Raw genomic sequence first — 20,128 nt, 5'->3', positions numbered from 1 at the left:
AAGCGAGATCACGTGATGCCATGAAGTCGCGCCTGCGCAGTGCGCACTACAGCAGGCGAAACGCTCGTTTCTCTCATAAGTTGTTGCTTTGTACCGCAGTACAGGAGCGAGTGACACTTCCGGAGGATAAATGTGAAGCTTCAACATGAGTCGCGCATCTGATCGCTGCTAAAGCGTGTTAACGGACTGGACTGATCCGTGAAAATGCCACTGAAGAGAGAATGTTTGGTTTTGCTCGTCTTGTCGTGGGTCAGTTCTGTGCGCGCGCAGGATCAGAGTGAGTAAACAAACATTAAACATCTTTATCATAAATCACAGATACAAACGCGTACGTTTAACAAATGACATTTGGTTGGATTATGAGGCATTATTTACCAACTTAATGCTGATCTTCCCCTTGAATTTACCGTATAATACTACAAAAGCTAGTTTTTCTATGCTGTTATTGTGTTTTCTGAGGTCTCTCACACCTGTATTCTTTATGAACTGGACTAAACTAATGTACGTGAGGTTTTGAGAGCTCACTAAACCGCAGTAAGTCCCCACTGTGAGACCAAGTGTACATGTTCAATTCAATTCACATTTATTTGTATATCGTTTCAAAGCTGCTTTACCTAAAATGCATGTCTAATCTGTAATCAGAGGTGACTGTCTCCAAGTAATGTCCATATTTCAGAAATGTACAGGTCTAAGATAATACAATGACATATGCAATAAGAATAGGCAGAAAAATCTGGAAGATTTATAGAAAATGTAAGCAGAATATATATATAAAAAAAGTTTGCATATGTCTTTTATGTTTCTGTTACATGCATCAGGCTTTTATATCTCGTAGACTCGTAGTATGAAATAGTGAGAAGATGTAGGAGGTAAAAACATATTATTCAGAGGCCCAAACTGAGCAAAAATATGAAAATTGGTGCAGATGCTGATATGTATACGGCCAAAAGGTAAGATGAAATTCAGGTTTAATCCTTGAGGTCTTTATAACAGTAACATAGCAGACTACTTAATATCAGTCGTCATATATCTGCCAATAATATGTCTTATTATAAACATATAATGCAATGCAATACAATGAAGATTGAGAGATGAACAAACAAACTTTCATTAAAATCTTGATGATCATATTTGTGAGACACAGATTTTTCTAATAAAGGATGTATGGATAGTGAAGTAAAGCTAAGTTGCTTCAGTCCAGTTGAAATATTAAAAACAATATAAAAGTTGTTCTCACGTTTACTTGGTAAAAATCATTAAATATTTCACAGCAAAAAGACATTTGTATAATTATACTGAAAGAATGAAGCAGTGTTGCATTTTCTTTCAGAGTTTCTTTCTTTTAACAATGAAACAGAGCAAGAATCTATGAGATGCAATTTAGAAACTATTTCCACATTCCTAAAAGAGAAAGAGAGATTCTTCCAGAGCAGTGAAGTGATTTCCGTCTTCAAGATCTCTGCAGACCTCAAAACAAAGACTTTGCGGACATTAAAACTGTTAGTTAAACATTTTTAAAATTATGTTTTAGAGGAAAACATGAACATGTTTAGCGGCGTCCAACATCCTGTAAAGGCAGCATCTTTCTAGTTTGGTTTCAGGTTTTCTGTGTTTTGACGTACCGCAGGTGTGAGTTATTGTGAAATCAGATGACTTGATTATATCGGGTAGGATTTCACAGTCAGGCAGGAAGTCAGAGCAACCCTGACCCTTCTTTCTACACCAAATCACATAAACTGTCAAAAGCCACTTCCTCTTTTGAAGCATTCAGTGGCGTGTCTCTCCTCTGTCTGAAATAAACTGAAGCTCTGGGCAAGAACTCTTTATATTGAGGGCAAAAACATCCCGTTTTATATATATATATATATATATATATATATATATATATATATATATATACAGTGCAATGCATAAGTTAATACACCCATGCTAAAGTTGACTAAAAAGAGGAATAAAAAATCATATTTTGGAAATTGAACTTAATGCCTTAATTAAAAAAATTAGGAAAAATCCAACCTTTAAGGACACCAATTTTCTTAAAAAATAAATGTTCTTCCTTAAAATACAGGGTGCATAAGTCTGGGCACCCCTATGTTAAATTCCCATAGAGGCAGGCAGATTTTTATTTTTAAGTATTTTTTTACAAAAAAATGTAGGATAATATGCATCCTGATAAAGTTCCCTTGGCCTTTGGAATTAAAATAGCCCCACATCATCACATAGCCTTCACCATACCTAGAGATTGGCATGGGGTACTTTCCATAAGATCATCTCTCAATGCAAATCAAACCAGCTATTAGGCTAACTGAAATAAAACCATGCCAATCTCTAGGTATGGTGAAGGCTAATTTAAAAAAAAATACTTAAAAATAAAAATCTGCCTGCCTCTATGGGAATTTAACATAGGGGTGTACACACTTATGCACCATGTATTTTAAGGAAGAACATTTATTTATTTACGATACATTATTCATTCACAAAGAAAACTGGTGTCCTTAAAGGTTGGATTTTTCCTAATTTTTTAAATTAAGGCATTAAGTTCAGTTTCCAAAATATGATTTTTTATTCCTCTTTTTAGTCAACTTTAGCATGGGTGCATTAACTTATGCATTGCACTGTGTATATATATATATATATATATATATATATATAAGTATCAGTATATATTTAATTCACACAGTGAAAACTAAGCAGTGTTTTATTTTTACATTTGATTATTCAGTTTCTGTTGTTAAATAACCCTGATGTAGGATAACCTGAAACCCTGAACCCCTGTGGTTTTAAAGTGTTAAACCCCAGTGTGAAAATAACACTTCTTATGCAACAGTAAAACACTGATGTTCACTGTCAGAAGCTGTAGGGATGTGTTCTTGTCACAAAAAGAATGTGAAACACGTATGTTAGTCATATAATTTAAAATTTATTTTTAAGAAAATTTAAGTTTATTTAATTTTTCTTCAATATCGTGCAGCCCTAATATTTATATATAAAAATGGGGAAAACAGCTTCATGGGACAAATATTGCACCTTTATTATAATATTGGCAAAATCAGATACAGATGCAATCATGTTCTTGTATGTGTTCTGCAGACCGCGTGGTGTTTTCTTTGGGAACCTTCCAGAATGTGAGTGTCCCAGTGAACGGGACGGTTCAAGCTGTCGTTTCCCGGATTCCTGCTGACGTTTCCTTCATAACACTGCAGTTTCACACACAACACAGCAATGTTACACTCTCATACTCACAGGTAAGTTATCACACACACACACACACACACACACACACACACACAGCACTGACATACACGAGTAAGAAATACACACATACACACCGCTGACCCAGTTGCAGGGGGGGTTGAGTGAGCAAGACATCATGTGAGAGTTTAATCACAAGCTCTGATCTCAACTCACACACACACACACACACACACACACACACACACACACACCCCTCCATGCATTCTATTCATAATGTCAGCAGTCACGCAGCTGTAATGCACTGAACACAAGTTCAGACACGTAGTTAAAGTCAACATTAAATACTGTTCAGAACCCGTATATAGAGTGCATATTTATATATATATATATATGTGTGTGTTTGTGTATGTGTGTATCGGACAGGTCCCTCTTTATGGTTCTTCGGTCACAGCAGTGGATGCTGGACTGTTGTCCACCCTGATCCCGAGCCAGACCACTCTCTCCTGGTTCCTGAAGACACCCGACGGGAGCGGCGCAGCAGGAATCGGTGTGATTCTGCCATACACCAGCACTGGTCAGAGAACTAACGCTTTACCTGCATGCCACAACACAAACGCTCTCATTAACAGACTATTATTGACTGGAACAGAGAATATTCAGTGTGTATGCGCAATGTCTTATTGTGTGCAGATCCTGTTCCAGGAGCGTGTAATCAGGAGTTTGCACTGGATATTGATCCAAACATCTACCTGCTATACAACTTGTTCGAGACCACGATTACATTTGCACCTGCTAACATCGGATATAAAAGGTGAGAGAAACTGAATAAAGTTATGAACTTATCAGGGCATTATAAAGGGTCATGAAACCCTCTGTTTCAGTACCAGTTAGTTGAAAAATGCTAACAAAAAGTAAAAAAAAAAGGGAGAAAGTAAATACCACACTGGAACGTACAACATGCGATCCATGATTGCCTCCACTGTACTTAATATCACAGTTTTAAGCCTCTATCACATGAAAAGCAACACATTTTGCCTGTAAATAATTAAAGAGAAGCGTCTTCTCATTGGATAAGGATGCGAAAGTCTAACTAATAATTAGAGACCGATGAGTCATTGATGTACTATAATGTGAGAGAACTTCACATCCTGATGATTTTAAAGCCAGAAGACAATAATAGCGCAGAAAAAGCTAAAAATTAACCAGCTTTCTCCTATAATTAAAATCAATGGATGATAAAATCATCGTCTTCTGTGATGTGCAACACAAACACCTCTGTTAAAGTCGGCATGAAACTGAAGTTGCACTAGATGTAGTGAAACAGCCTCTGGAAGAAGAACATGTGGGCGGGGCTTGATTTTGTCTGTGGGGAATTGATTGGATGGTTGTGGTTTGCTATTGGCTGATCTCAAGTGAGTGACAGGTTTAGCCCCGCCCTCGTCATGCCTCTGCTGCAAGAGGGAGGGGAAGTTATTCTGATTATAAGGCACATGAATTTAAAAAAAAAAAATTGCATAGATAAATCATTTATAATAAATGCTACAATATTCTATTTAAAAAAAAATCTAAATCATGGTTGTTGTTTTTTTCAGAGGGGAGATTCCTCCAGCGTGTGATGTGGGCACGGGCTCGAGTACTCGCTGGCGTCTGGTTTATGAGGTGTATCAGTATTTCCTCCCGGAAGGCGACCTGTCGGAGCAGAGTCTGATCAGCGGGATGGAGAGAGTGGCCAATGTGCAGAACCTGCAGGACAACAGCAGAAAAGTGTGTGAAATCTCTCTCTGTTCTTACTCACGACCTTCTGTTACGTTGTCTTAGTGCGTTTGTTCCCTTAGTTTTGTTTGTTTATTCAAATATGAACACGCCAGTCACACTCGTTAACTGTTCAACAATGATGAAAATCATAAATGTTTCTTGAGCATCAAATTATCAGAGTGATTTCTGAAGGATCATGTGACACTGAAGACTGGAGTAATGATGCTGAAAATTCAGCTTTGATCACAGGAATAAATGACATTTTACAATATATTCACATAGAAAACTGCTATTTTAAATTGTAATATTTCCCTGTTTTTACTGTATTTTTGATTAAATAAATGCAGGCTAGGTGAGCAGAAGAAACTTCTTTCAAAATGCAACATTGTAACAATTTAAGTCAATTTTTTGGAACAAAGCTAATGATCTACAGGTCTGAAAACACCCTTAGTTTATCATTTATTTAGTTGTAACTTTTCATTAAGGTTTCATTTGTTAACATGAACTATCAAACAACAATAGTTAGGTAATGTGTATCTCAACATTTACTAATACATTTAAAAGATGTGAACATCTGCGAACATTAGTTAATGCACTGTGAACTAACACGAATATGAATATTAAGTAAAGTTCAATAACGGCTGTAAAACATATTCACTCATTGTTGCATTAACTAATGTTAACAAATGAGAAGTGTTACTGATTAGTTTATTCTACTCTTTCAGGTGGTGACTTTATCCTCTCGCGACCGGACGCAGTTCTCCTTCAACTCTTTGCCGGGTCAGGGTGTGATTTTCTCTGTTGTTGTGAGAGATCCAGTGCTCAACTCTTCGGCGTCCTACATCCCCGTTCACACCTACGCCTGCAGCTTCAACTCCTCGCTGGACGGATGCAGCGATCTAGGTCAGAAGACGAACGAATCCCTGCAGAGATTCGCTGTAGATTTGTGCTGCGTGATTTTATTCATAAATTAAGAATCAAGTCCCCCTGTCGTCAATCATTTTATCCCTTAAAACTCATCTTTGATCACCAAATTTCTTCATGCCTTAAAATATCTTGAATGTAACTCGACACCCTTGCCTCATGTAGTATTCGCGGTTCTATGAATATGCAAATGAGCCCCGCCTCCACTCACTCCCTCAGCTCAGAGATCCACTGGTTGACGATCACACGTTGATCTGATTGGTTACAAGGTAGTTTGTGACGTCAGAAACACCAGCGATTTCAAAGCGTGTTTTTGAGACTGTCTTTGGTTCACTGCAGTTTTAAGGAGAAAACACTCAGCAATGGTGTCGACTTATGAATTTACACATGGTTTGTCTTAAAGCAGATTAAAAATACCACATAGACATATAAACAACATTAAACGCTGGATTTTCACCACAGGGGGACTTTATACGGGGACATCATACGTGAAAACATTGTTCTTTAATAGTTTCTGTGACAGGTTTATGGTTTGATTGGGTATTTAAATGTGTTTTATTCATTTATTGTTTAATATATATATTACATTTAATATATAATTGTTTTTACATATTTGAGAATGCATGTTTAGAAAGTTATTGAATGTATTGCTATTATTGTGAGACTCTTTTACTCAGTTGTTTTTAAATGTGCTACAAAAAAGGTGATTGATTGACGATTTCATATTGTTGTGATAGAATTATATGGCATTATATTGAAATATAAAGCAGATTTATCTCTCATTTTGGCAGGGAGAGTTTCCACTAAAGTGTTTTTCACTTTGATCGGGTTGGCTGGGCTGTTTGTGTGTTTTGTGGGCCATCGCTTCTTCAAATGTGGTAAGTGATGTTTTTCTTTCTTTATTTAGAAACACACCATGTTACTGCTATTAATATCTGTTGATCTAGGCTACTAGAGAGACCCCAAGTAATTTAGGTCTGGGAAAGTCTTTGCCACAGATTTGAAGAGTTAAAGTTTGACACGGATATTATAGTTACTAATATATAGTATAGCTACTGAACACTGAAATGGATAGCATGTTTTAAAGGGGTCATAAGATGCATCATTTGTGACCCTGGATCACAAAACCAGCCAACAAAACATTATATGGGTCAAAATGATCCAGTTTTCTTTTATGTCAAAAATCATTAGGATATAAAGTAAAGATCATGAAGATATTTAGTCAATTGCCTACCGTAAATATATAAAAGTTATTTTTGTGAGTGAATGAAGCACAATCGCGACCATAAATGCACAACTTTAAAGGCGATTTTCTCAATGTTTCGATTTTTTTGGAGCATATATATATATATATATATATATATATATATATCGGCCAAATATTGTCCTATCATAACAAACCATACATCAATGGAAATCTTATATATTCAGTTTTCTGGTGATGTATAAATCTCAATTTCAAAAAATATACCCATGTGACTGGTTTTGTGGTCCAGGGTCACATTTCTCCACTCGAAATGTTAGTCAAGGCATCTTGCACAACAAACAGTCCATTCAGTGTTTTATTACCATTTCAACACTCTCTCCATTACAAATAAATGGCTGTTTTTTACTTATGTGTTACTTTATGTAACTTTTAGTTTGTTACAGGTTAATGTATTAGGTGAAGCTAAATAATATGGTAAGGTTTACATGACTCTTATACCAATAGGATATGCCAGAGTAGCTTCATTTAGCCTAGATATAAAACGTATATATGTAAAATATATAGAAAAGCAAAAAAAGTTTTTAACACTTTAATTTTTTGAAGTGCTTTCACTTCTGCAATAATGTGTCCTCTTTAAAAAGAGTCCGACCTTACGTCTTAATGAATTACAGCCATTTAAGTTTGGATTGTGTATTTTTACTTCTCTGCTCAAAAAGGCAATCAACAGTTAATGGGTTAAAAAACAAAAACGTATTAAAATGCTGTACTAAATTTATCACAAATTATTAATACATCTGCACATTTTACTAAATCATGCGCACAATATAATAATTCGGTCCCTTGTTTTACTAAATCACGCCCATGTTGTAATAATTGATTTCCTTTGCCTGCTCCTGAAATCACAATATTTGGTGTGACCCCTGCTGGGATGGCGATATCTGGTGCACAATCAGATGCCATTGCGTTTTCATCTCTATTGGCCAGACGTCTTATTTTGCGCAATTGGAAGTCAGATATGCCTCCCACACACAGGCGCTGGGTTGAGGATGTAATGGCACACCTGAAACTTGAGAAGTTGAAACACACGATCAGGGGTTCAACCCAGAGATTTTATACGGTCTGGCAGCCATTTCTGGATTATTTTAACTTACAATTTCCTGCGGGAAACACTGGGACATAATTGATTCACAGGCTCTGTAACTCTGTAACGTGTCAGTTTTTATTTTTTATTTTTTATTACTATTTTATTTTGGTTACTGTCATTTACTATTGTGTATGTTGGGGTTACTGTATGGGGACTTGTTTATAAGTGTTTATAATTGAAAACCCAATAAAAATATTTGAATAATAATTGATTTCCTTTGTTTTAGTTAAATATAATAGAGGGAACAAATTATTATATTGTGCACATGATTTAATAAAACAAGGGAACGAATTATTAAATTGTGGTCACAATATATATATACTTTTGTCCGCATGTCGTGAATTAAAGATAAAATAAATAAAAAATAATATATACATATTTTTAAAAAACGACAAAATTACGATGAAAATGAAAAACATATGAATAAAACCTTATTAATGAAAACTGTAACCGTATCTCAATGATACCAGAATAAAACTGATTGAGATTGATGAGAATTAGCGCATGTATAAACACACCTGATGTTTCCAGTAAAAATGTCCCGTGTTTTCTCAGAGCTGTTCTGCATGGGCTTCGGGTTTATGGCGTTTCTCTTCTTCATCCTGATCACCAGAACCACACCGCTGGAATACGACAGTGAGTCTTCACACACACACACACACACACACTGAATCACTGTAGAGTTAGATCAAAACTGCTAGTGTCTGCCTGAACATTTAGCATTAGCTTTCTGATCATCTCTTAGATCTGTATGTATTTTAGTTTCATGTCATTCTGGATGATTTGCGCTCAACTGATGTCGTCTACATATCTATAAATAGTTTCTGGACACAGAAGTTGAGTTTTTCCAGAGTTTTTCGAGTTTGATATATCTGAAGCTGGCTACACAAACTGGTTTGGCCTGCAGTAAATGTCTTCATGCGTCACAAGCTCCCGTCGCAGAGGATTGAGGTTATAGTTCTGGCGTAACTCTCTGAAGATCAGTCATGTGCCGTGGATTTCAGCTGGAGCTGTGAAACCAGTCCGTCTCTATCAAATGCGCTGCATGTGAAGGGTGTGTGTGTGTGTGTGTGTGTGTGTGTGTGTGTGTGTGTGTGTGTGTGTGTGTGTGTGTGTGTGTGTGTGTGTGTGTGTGTGTGTGTGTGTGTGTGTGTGTGTGTGTGTGTTTGCAGGACAGGCGTTGCTGAAATGAGGAAGAAAATTTTTTTTAATGATTTTTGATTCTCTGAGATAGTTGTAAGTTGAGTCTCAGTTGCTTTCTGAGTAATCATATTTTAATTAGCTCAAGTTTGTTCTTAAAACACTTTTTAAAGATAAGACTATCCTAGGTTTTATTTTTTTCATGTATAGTATAGTTAGGTACCATAGCATGTCTTCTTTCAGACTAGTGGTGGGAAACCTTTAAGTGTTATCTATTTGCGTCTGTAGATTCATTTTATTATCAATACATCTCTTTAAAGGCCACACGAGTCAGAACGCTCCACTTCAGCAGCTTTATTACGCACACACACACACACACACACACACCAACCTTTATCTATATTCTGAAGGTTTTTTAGAGTTTTGTTCCTAAGACATTCACCTGATTTTATTCTTTATAAATTGTTTTTTTCTAGTTTTTTCTGATCCATGGATAATTAAAAAGAGATCCAAAATCACTCTAAGATGATATTATTAATATGATGACATAATGTGATGTCAGTAAAATGATACAATAATTCTGCACCAGGCTTTATCCAATGTTCAGATTTATATTATGGAAATGTATGCAAATTAGCAGATTTGCATATTTAAATATACAAAATTATCGTCTCAATGTTCTGTGAAAGTATCGTTATATCTATTAGTTAAAATTCTACCCTGTTCACCTGTAGTCTTGGCTTAAAGGGATAGTTCACCCAAATATGAAAATTAGCCCATGATTTACTCACCCTGAAGCCATCCCAGGTGTATATGACATTCTTCTTTCAGACGAATACAATAGAGTTATATAATATTATATATACTCACGCATATATACCCAGTCACTCCCATTATTAAGCTTGGAAGAGCCAGGACATTTTTTAATATAACAAATGAGCTATCCCTTTAAACGGCTTGTTTGACCCTGCCTGAACGTCTCTCCCCAGTCCGATTGGCTCTGACAGCGCTGATGGGCGTGGTCGGGGGCGTGGCCCTGGTGATGAGCTGGTGGCGGTTTGGTTCGGTCATGGCCTGCGTGTTGGTGGTCGGACTCATACTTGGATTTCTCATCTCCTCTATTGCCTTTTTCACTCCACTCGGTAAGAAATCATGTTCAAAACCTTCAGTTGTTTCATCTTCTATTCAGAATGATCTCTTTATTTTATAGTCTTGATGGTAAAATGCAGGACTGCAACAATTATTTTGATAATTGATTAATCTGTCTTTGGTTAATCAGATTTAAAAAGCTTAATTTTATTTTCAGCATTAAAAAAATAAAATAAAATTATTACATCCTCCCAACAGTCTGCAAACTGAGGAATGTATCTATGTAGGCTATATGTTATACATTATATGCAAAGTTAAAATATAAACATTACATTCTAAAACCTTCCCACCATAAAATTACAGATTAAACATGTGCATTCAGTTATCTGGATATAGTAATGACATTACATTTAAACAGTCCCTCTTGTTATTTTATTTTTTATATTAGTTTTATTGATATTTTGAATTAGCTTTTGTTTTAACATTTTTAGTCTTCATGTTAATTTTAGTCAATTTTTTAGTAATTTCATTATGTTTCATTATGTGTAAAAATTTAAGTGCTTTAGCTTAAACTTATTTCAGTTTATTGCCAAAGTAACATTTTAGTCTAATTTTCATTTTAGTTTAAGTTTTTCAACTAATATTTATTCTTTTATTATATTTTAGCTTTATTTCAATTAACAGAAATGTTATTGGTAATAAACCTGCTATCACTTTAAACATGCATTTAACGTCCAAAAAATCATATTTATGATAGCACAACAAAATGCAAATACTCATGTGAGTTTCAAACAAAAGTATATAACCGAAAAATGTAAGTAATGCTATTAAATATTAAATGCGTTTATACAGCTCGTAGATCTGTCAAAGCACCTGACAGGGCAAGCCACGCTTAATGCGATGAAAGGGAAACACTGCAATGAAACGCAAGTAGCGACAGATATTTTCTTCTTAAGCTTGGAGGAGTTGTTTGCAGTATGATCTATATCATTCATTTAGATAAAAAGATGGGGTGATTAAATTCCATGCCGCCTTAAAAATGAAAGATTGTCTCATGTTTAGGATAACTAATGCTGTGCGCTTCTCCTGCAGCAGCGTCAATTCAAATTTGTTGCCAATAATGTTCATTATTAGTTGTTTATTAATTTTTACTTTATCGATTAGTTGCTTAAAGGGATATTTCAGCGCTGGAAAGATGAATGTGTATTTAAATTGGGTCATTTATGTAGTATAATGTGAAATTATTTTAGAAGTTGGTGCCTTCTAGACTGAGAAAAGCCAGAAAATGTATTTTTGGCTCATGTGGATGAAAGACTACAACTCCCAGAATGCACTTGCTTCGCTGCCCTACGAGGACACTCCCAAGCCACGCCTCCCGGTTACAGAGGGCAGTGTCGGGAGAAATGATACAGCTAGGCTACTAGTCGACTGGAAACTGAAAAGACGGTGTTTTATGGTGAGATCCCCCTATGGGCGGGTTGAAGACATGCGGGACGAGCTCCTCCTACTGGCTGGAGTCTCTCGCCTCTGGACTAAAGAGCCTCTGATGAGCTAAATGATGATTTTTGCGTCATCTGAGGTTTATTTCCAGACACACAATACAGAAATCTCTCGTCTCAGGGGGACATGAGGGAGGGAAGCACGGTCACTCGAAAATACTACCGGGTTTCCACTGACACAAAGCTTAATGCTAATCGGTGAAGTATCCCTTTAAACTCTTTTTTTTTTTTTTTCTCTCTCTCCAGGTGATCTTCCTATATTCCACAACGATGCTGTGTTCTGGGTGGTGTTTGCTTGCATAATGGTGGTTGTTCCTTTGTTCTTCATCAGGTGGCCCAGAGAGGTGAGATTTTAGGTTTTAAAAGAGGTTTCTTGTACTCACCCTGCATTTATCTGATCAAAAATACAGTAATAATTGTGAAATATTATTGCAATTTAAAGTAACTGTTTTCTATCCGAATAATAAATGATAATTGATCAGCAAATCATCATATTAGAATGATTTCTGAAAGATCATGTGACACTGAAGACTGGAGTAATGATGCTGAAAGTACAGCTTTGATCACAGGAATAAATTACACTTTACTATATATTCACATAGACAAAAGATATTTTAAACTGTAATAATATTACACAATTTTTTTGATGCAGCTTTGAAGAGCAGAAGAGATGTTTTCCTAATATAATTTTCCTAAAAATCCTAATTATTCCAGACCTTTGACCAGTAGTGTATATTTATATTTATGATATTTAAGAGTTCACATCTAAACAACATGCGCACACGTTTATCTGTGTGTTTCAGGGCAATATCGCTACATGTGGAGTGGTTGGTGCGTATGCGGTGGTCCTGTCCGTCAATGCCTACACCTACACCAGTCTGTCCTACATCACGCTGGACGTCCTGAAACGCTTCCTCAACAACAACTTCAGCCGAGCGTTTATCTCGGTCCCGCTGCAGGATATCGGTACGTCACTCAAACATATTGATGGATGTCATTTTAAATTGAATGTACATTTATTACACTATACTTCTTACCTTAAAGGTCCCATTTTGTCAAAACTGAAATTTCCTGGCTTTTTTCATGATAACAGAGGTCTAGGGGCGATGAAACTACATATAAGTTTCAAAACAGTCAATCCACAGACAAAAGCAATAAATAAATAAATGTGATATCAGAACTACTCAGTCACCGCCTTCAGTCACCACCCCCACCAATGGTGGGGCACTCAGAAAACAACAGGCCAATCAGAAGAAAGGCTTATGAATATTAAGTAGACAGGCCAAAATCGATCTGTTCTTGGCAGAACTCCTCAGAAAGGAGCTGTAAAAATATATTGAGATGGTTTTTGGTACTTATACCGCAAATATATATTCAAAACCTACATCAAAACCTAAAATAAAACTTCAGAAAGGCGTACAATAGGGGACCCTTAACTGGTTAACACTGCTGTGTGAGTGTTTGTAACACACCAGCTAATGGAGTGAATGCATTTCTTAGAAATTAAGAAAAACTAATTAATTGCTTCCATGAATTAAATTAATTAGATATGTTTTTTGATTATTAAAATGTAATTAAACCATTAAAATGGAATCCAGAAACCTCAAAAACGGAATTTGAGAGAAGAAAAAAAAAATTTATATATGAAATAAAAAAAAAGTTTTCTTTGTTTTTGTTTTTTCGAGTTTTCTGGATACTATTTTAATGGTTTAATTAAATTTTAATCATCAAAAAACATTTCTAATTAATTTAATTCATGAAAACAATTAGTTATTTTTTAGGGTCCTAAACGGAATCCAGAAAAATTAAAACAGAAAAAACGGAATTTGAAAAAAATAATAAAATGGAATTTGGAAATTGGGGCAAATGGGAACGCCAAAATATATGTGTTGTAGTTTCCGTTTCCCACTAAAGAAGTTTGTCTGATATTCTACCAATGCTACTATTTTCATAATCGCTTGTGAGCTCATTGTTTCGGCCTTATTATTACATTGTAAAAAATAATACATTTTTAGCTAACTGTGATTTTGTATATCTACATTTCTGAAATGCATAACTTAGACAGTTTCCTCTGATAACAGATCACTGTAAATTGTAATATAGACTCATGCACCGCTTTGAAACGATGTGTATTGTGAAAAGCGCTATACAAATAAACGTGAATTTGAATTGATGTTTCTCCAGATTTCATCCTGATCACTGTGTGGGTCGTTCTGGGGGTTTCGGGAATCGTGGTTCAGCTTTATCGGGAGAAGTCTCGGGCCTTTTTCCCGCCGAGCCCGTACTTGATGTGGAAGCAGGAACGAGAGCGCCGGAAAACCAACGTTCTGGACCCCAGCCACCACAAGCCGTCTTTCTCCACCCGAGTCCTCGAACGTGTTCGGCAACTCACGCGGCGCACGGAACCGGCCGGCGAAACCACACCTCTCCTGCTTTAACCCTCGACCTTTGACTGTTGATCCTTCCAGTTGCTCGAGCTCGTGGAGAACCGTTACATTAGGATTGCGCTCGATTTTAAGAGCCTGACGCCTCTGACCATGTGGAGAAACTCACACACAAAGCACTAATTGTGTGTTTGATCCCGTTGCTGTTCTCTGACCAGGTTTAGTCATGTTTAGCAGTTCTATAACCTCTACTGTATACAGCAGCTGCCGCCCACAGCCTGATTTTAGATGCATTTTAGCAGCTTAGAGGAAACATTAAACTTGGTGCACATCTTCAGTCCTGTCTAGTGGAGATCTTTTAGAATATTTTTTATTGTGTCTACTTAGCATAGGGTCTCAGCACGACGTGCCTGTCAGGGTTTTTAAAGACATGCAATTAGTTTTTCATGTTCACCACTAAAATGAATGTATAAGACGCTGCGATTCCCGACGGAACGAACAGGTTTTCAAAGGTAACCACTGGTGTTTGTGTGTGTTTTCTGTGTCTTAAGTCCCTGCGGATCCTCGCTGGAGCTGATGATGGATATAATGAGCTTATTTAGACCGAGTTCCTGTGGGATTGTGAGTGCTGCACTCGAAAATTAGGATTTTAAATGCAGTGTAAGAGGAATATTGAGGAGTGTGTACTCTGAATATGGCTTTATAACTGAATATGTAGCTCTTATGGAGACACGAACCCAAGTTCAATGTTTTCTCTCTCTAACAGACTCGGTAATGATGGGTAATTATGCAATACAGTGGCATGTGAGCCTAGTCATTAATTTCTGGTATCCTCTCAGGGTTTCTTCGTGTGATCTTTGTGTCTCTCACAGAAGCAAACTGAAGCATCTTATTTTTCTAAAGCATTTAATACGTGCATTGAAGACTTTACATGTTGAAACTGTTTTTAAGTGATAGCAGTGTATTATTTCTGTTTTGTACAAAATTGTCTTATAATTAAATGTTTAATAAAGTTGTTATTTGTTCCATAATACCTAAATAATATTGTTTTCTATTCCAAGACAGATTAGAATCAGAGTTATTTTATTAGTTTATTTATGGAGATACTATTAGAGTTTTGAATCGGTTTTCATTTTAAAGTTTCAGTGATTTACGGCACGTTTACACGACTTAAAACGAAAAAGGTTTTCTTTTGTGTTAGAAATTGGCAATGTCACTTTGTAAAGAAACACTACTCGTCGCCTATAGACTGAACACATAATACACATGTACAGTACAAGAGAAATGTTGCCTTGGCAACTAGCTGAAATAATAATGTTTAATAATTAATGCTTTATTGGCATATTAAATAACACTGAACTGATCATCTTTGACATCTTTCAAGTCAAAATAAAATAGCATTTTCTGCATAATTGGCACGTAATTGTGAGTGAAACACGATAGTAAATGAGACCAATGTCAAGCAGGAATTGGGTTTAAACATCTGGAATAACAGGATTGTGAAAAAGAAGAGTTTATAGCAGTGTTTTAGTTTATTTTTTTAGTAAAATTGAGTATGCATATTTTAATATTGCTATTTATTCTTATTTTAGTTATTTATTTAGAGTTAATAATTTTGGTGCTCACGCTTAAACTTATATTAAACTTCATATTGTCAAGGCAACATTTCTAATCATTTAGTTTGTTTTTCAACTAATATTTATATTTTATTTTATTTCAGCTTTATTTTAATTAACAGAACCGTTTTTCGGATTTAGCCAATTATAATAACCCGGGTTTGCAGTGGATTAATACTGCAGCTGAAAAGGACATTTGTTTCAAAGGTGGGACAAGTTATTATATTTGTAATGTATTAACATGTTATCATAATTATCATGTAATAACATGCACTGCTATATTTAAATACACTAAATTCCTGAATCCTGAATGAAATCAGCCAATGAAACAGCCACTGCTCATTCAACGGTTTTAATCACTTTCAATGCTATTTCCACTCATACTCAAATAAAACACTGTTACAAACACAACAAGCAAAGACACAAGCTTTTTCAGTAAAATGGCACATTGTGACATTTCCTTTTCAAAGTCCCATGTTCAGGTAAAGTAATCATTCACAATCTGCCTATAGGTCATTCCACAAATGATACAGCTGAATCAGTCAATTTGGTCATTGGACTTTTCCAGCCTGAAGACATGATGATGGAGAGATGGAAAAGTAATCGAATCCCAGATTCCACAAGCTCTTCCTGCAAAACCCCTCACTGATGGGCATCCAGGGAGCGCAGTGAGGTCCTCATGACCCTGTAATGGAGGATTGTGGGATTTGTAGGGCAGCTGTGAATGATGGTTTGTAAACTGTGAGTCTGTGTTGGCCTTTAGCTCTTCCTCAGACTGACATCTGTGCTGGTGAGCAGCGGAGACAGAGACGTGCTGTCAGACGAGTCGTCTCTCTTCAGCACCAGAAACGCCTCGCGACTGATTCCCAACAGCTCGCGTAAGCCGCTATTCTCCAGCTGCACAGAACAACATCAACATATGAACCATAATATCACAACTCCATATTCCCCCGCTTACACAGTCCCAGACTAAAATGCATGTTTAAGCTGTTTTAACTGAAAGCATATGTCAGTGGCCTTTTTTTGTCTCAAGATGCACACCCCCCTGTGGTGAAAATCCAGCTTTTAATGTTGTTTATATGTCTATGTGGTGTTTTTAATGTGCTTTAAGACAAACCATGTGTAAGTTCATAAGTCGACACCATTGCTGAGTATTTTCTCCTTAAAACTGCAGTGAACCAAAGACAGTCTCAAAAACACGCTTTGAAATCGCTGGTGTTTCTGACGTCACAAACTACCTTGTAACCAATCAGATCAACGTGTGATCGTCAACCAGTGGATCTCTGAGCTGAGTGAGTGGAGGCGGGGCTCATTTGCATATTCATAGAACTGCGCATACTAAATGAGGCGAGGGTGTCGAGTTACACTCAAGATATTTTCAGGAATGAAGACTTGTTTTTCAAGGAAAAAACGTTTAAAAATTTCATTTTGGTGATCAAAGATGAGTTTAAAGGGATGAAATGATTGACTAGAGGGGGACTTAAAATTAATCTAAGCCCTGTCTGTGAAACTAGGCCTATAAGTGTTTAATTGACTGCAGTATAGGCCTGGTATGACAATATATATATCATGCAAAGTAACTTATTGTATATAATCTGCATTATGTAATCAGATTCCAAAAATTAGATACTTTTTAATTAAAATACTCGTAATTAGACTACAGTTATTTTTTTTATTGATAACATGATTACATATTCACACAATGGCAGTAAATGACTTTTTTGTCAGATGAACCACTTAAAATATTTATTTGAAGTACCTCAGATTTACGGTTCTGATATTGATTAATGGTCACATGACATGCAGGTAAACAAATAAAATATTTATATATATAAGTGGTTTATTTTGATAATTATAAAATAAATACATTTTAGATTTTTTATTATTTAAATTAATTATTAGCTTTTCATCAACTCACAAACCACCGCAGTTCCTTCGTGAACTCCTTATGTAACTTAATGGTTAATGCACTTCATGTTGTTGATCGCAATTCGCAAACAATAGAATATATTTTCTTTCTCTTTATATTTTTTTATATCAACATGTTACAGGATGTTCCTACTGAAATCTGTCTAGGTCAAAAGTAATCCCAAAAAGTAGTCAGATTACATTACCTAAAATGTGAAAACTAATAGACAACGTTACTAAATACAATTTTCTGTCTGTGTCTTTAATGTTAATCAAACAACAAAAGACAAAGAGAAAATCACTCACTGCTTTTCACTGAATAACTTCTGTAGCTTTAATAAGAATCGGTGTATATTTCATTCACAGAGTGAAGGCTATGCAGTGTTGTAATTTTACATGTAGTATTTCTTACTTGAATGCTACTGTTAAACAGACCTAATGTACTCAACGTAAACTTAAAAAAAACTTTTTCTCTTCTATATTGTGAAATAAAATGACTAATTTTGTGAAATTTAGTGCGTTTCACCTGCAGACGTTTGATTCTCTCCTCATCCTCACACAGTCGCCCTTCATCCACCTCGATGGCTTTCCTCATCACCGTGGCCATTTCATTTATTTTCTCAATGTGCGCTTGCATCTCCTGCAACATAAACACAGTTAATGCCTATTTGAGCCCCAGCACAAGGGTAAATCTCAGCAAAAGCGTCTGCGGGACTGACGTTAGTGTGCTGTTCTCTGAGCTGGGTGACTATAGCAGGATCATCTTTCTTGCTGGTCATCAGAAGGCGAAACACCTGCTCTCTGTATTTGCTCATGATCAGCTCCAGCGCAGACTGATGCTCCTCCAGCGACGTGCGCAGCTCTGTCGAGAGACACGTGAGAATTTAGATACAACACTTCATCTTTCAGTTGCAAACCCTCCAAACACACCTTTGTTTTCATGCTGAAGTTCCCGTATTTGCCGGTTTTCCTGCTGGATTCCCATGACCAGAGTAGAGCGCGGCCGATGTCTCGCCACCTGGTTCAACACCTCGATCTCATCTTGGTACTGAGAGAACAAGCAATATGAGGATGAGGTCATGAGACTTGATTTAATTCATTGGGCAGACTGAGAACAAGCAATGATACCTGCTTCATGGCCTCCACTCTCTTATTCAGCAGTGTGGTTTGTTCAATCAGGATCTCAGCAGCATTGTCATGATCTCGGAGTCTCTCCACCAGTGATTTGGCATCGGCCAGCACCTTCTCAAGTGTACAGGTCATTCCTGAAGAGCACAAGAAACACACTTGGACTGAGTAGGTGTCATGATTACATTAATAAATACAGAAAAAGAGCCAGTAAGCAAAGTCTGATACTCTTCATATCAAAGACTCTTTTACTGCCATTATTGGCTTAAATGTAGACATTATATGTCTTGATTTTAGAAATACTGAAAGGTAAGTGTCAAATGTTTTGGTAGAAACCTAGCATTAGCATCTGCGAATACAAACCTACCACCAAAATGTTAGATCGTGTAAATAAACACTGACCTGTAGCCAGAAAGACTTTTTGCTTTATTGTATTTACTAATATCACCGTGAATAATTTTAAACGAATGTAAAATCTATCTTACCTTCACTACAGCAACGGCTCAGTTAGAACACTTCCTGTTGCCGGGGTCGTGGCGTCACGCGCAAGGACTTCTGGGAGATGTAGGCGCCAACTTCCTGCATTACCGTGCACACAGTCCACATGAGGGCGCAATGGACAAACTTTCTGAATGTTTAAACTGCAAATAGTTATATTATGAATGTGTATTAATGTAAAATACGCAAATCCCTTTGATGAGACGTATTATATTCTGTATTATTCTCTAAATGTCTCTGGCCTTTAAAATTCCATTATAAAGCTCCTGCTAATGTTCTTTTAGTAACTGAGTTTGAGGGGGGTTATAAATGGAGAGAGGCCAGTTTATAATCCCCAATGTGACCCAGAGGGGGTAATCAGATTTTACCTGTGCAAACTAATCCTGCCTTGTGATTATGACTCAATTTTATATCCAATGTCCAATTTACTAACCTAAGACTAAGAGGAATCTTTTCAAAGTTTTTTATTTTTTTATTTTATTTAAAGTTATTTGAAGCATTTAGGTTGTTCACACTAGTGGCTCACTTTCCCACACAGAAACACAAAAGCAGTGAGATGGATAATTCAGTACGTGTTTTATTTAATTAACCATAGGCACAGGCAAATCTTAAAATATTTTAATATACCATTAATATTAATA

At 36.2% G+C, this 20,128-nt stretch overlaps 2 protein-coding genes across 4 annotated transcripts; one reads left to right on the top strand and one right to left on the bottom strand.

Annotated features, from left to right (window-relative positions):
• Positions 1-14: 14 nt before the first annotated feature.
• On the top strand, positions 15-15,373 carry tm7sf3 (transmembrane 7 superfamily member 3). Its single transcript, XM_081362813.1, has 12 exons — positions 15-277; positions 3,091-3,245; positions 3,619-3,769; positions 3,886-4,006; positions 4,788-4,959; positions 5,676-5,853; positions 6,666-6,752; positions 8,781-8,861; positions 10,355-10,507; positions 12,200-12,297; positions 12,757-12,919; positions 14,138-15,373. Exons 1-12 carry the CDS (start codon positions 205-207, stop codon positions 14,389-14,391), a joined length of 1,686 nt encoding a protein of 561 aa, XP_081218939.1. The 5' UTR covers positions 15-204; the 3' UTR covers positions 14,392-15,373.
• Positions 15,374-16,290: 917 nt separating this feature from the next.
• On the bottom strand, positions 16,291-19,614 carry fgfr1op2 (FGFR1 oncogene partner 2). 3 transcript variants are annotated; one of them, XM_081362814.1, is made up of 7 exons: positions 19,475-19,614; positions 18,990-19,126; positions 18,792-18,909; positions 18,581-18,723; positions 18,388-18,501; positions 16,734-16,850; positions 16,291-16,638 (listed from the first exon to the last, which is right to left on the bottom strand). In XM_081362814.1, the coding sequence occupies exons 2-7, from the start codon at positions 19,122-19,124 to the stop codon at positions 16,492-16,494; spliced, it is 774 nt and encodes a 257-aa protein (XP_081218940.1). In that variant the 5' UTR covers positions 19,125-19,126; positions 19,475-19,614; the 3' UTR covers positions 16,291-16,491. The 3 variants fall into 3 exon arrangements, with proteins under 3 accessions (XP_081218940.1, XP_081218941.1, XP_081218942.1); XM_081362815.1 differs by lacking the exon at positions 19,475-19,614 and adding an exon at positions 19,392-19,438; XM_081362816.1 differs by having other exon boundaries at positions 16,571-16,850.
• Positions 19,615-20,128: the final 514 nt, after the last annotated feature.

Source organism: Scardinius erythrophthalmus, assembly GCF_964197995.2.
Source record: "Scardinius erythrophthalmus genome assembly, chromosome: 4".
In the NCBI taxonomy this organism is placed as follows: Eukaryota; Metazoa; Chordata; class Actinopteri; order Cypriniformes; family Leuciscidae; genus Scardinius; species Scardinius erythrophthalmus.
This window is presented reverse-complemented; position numbering and strand designations above follow the sequence as displayed.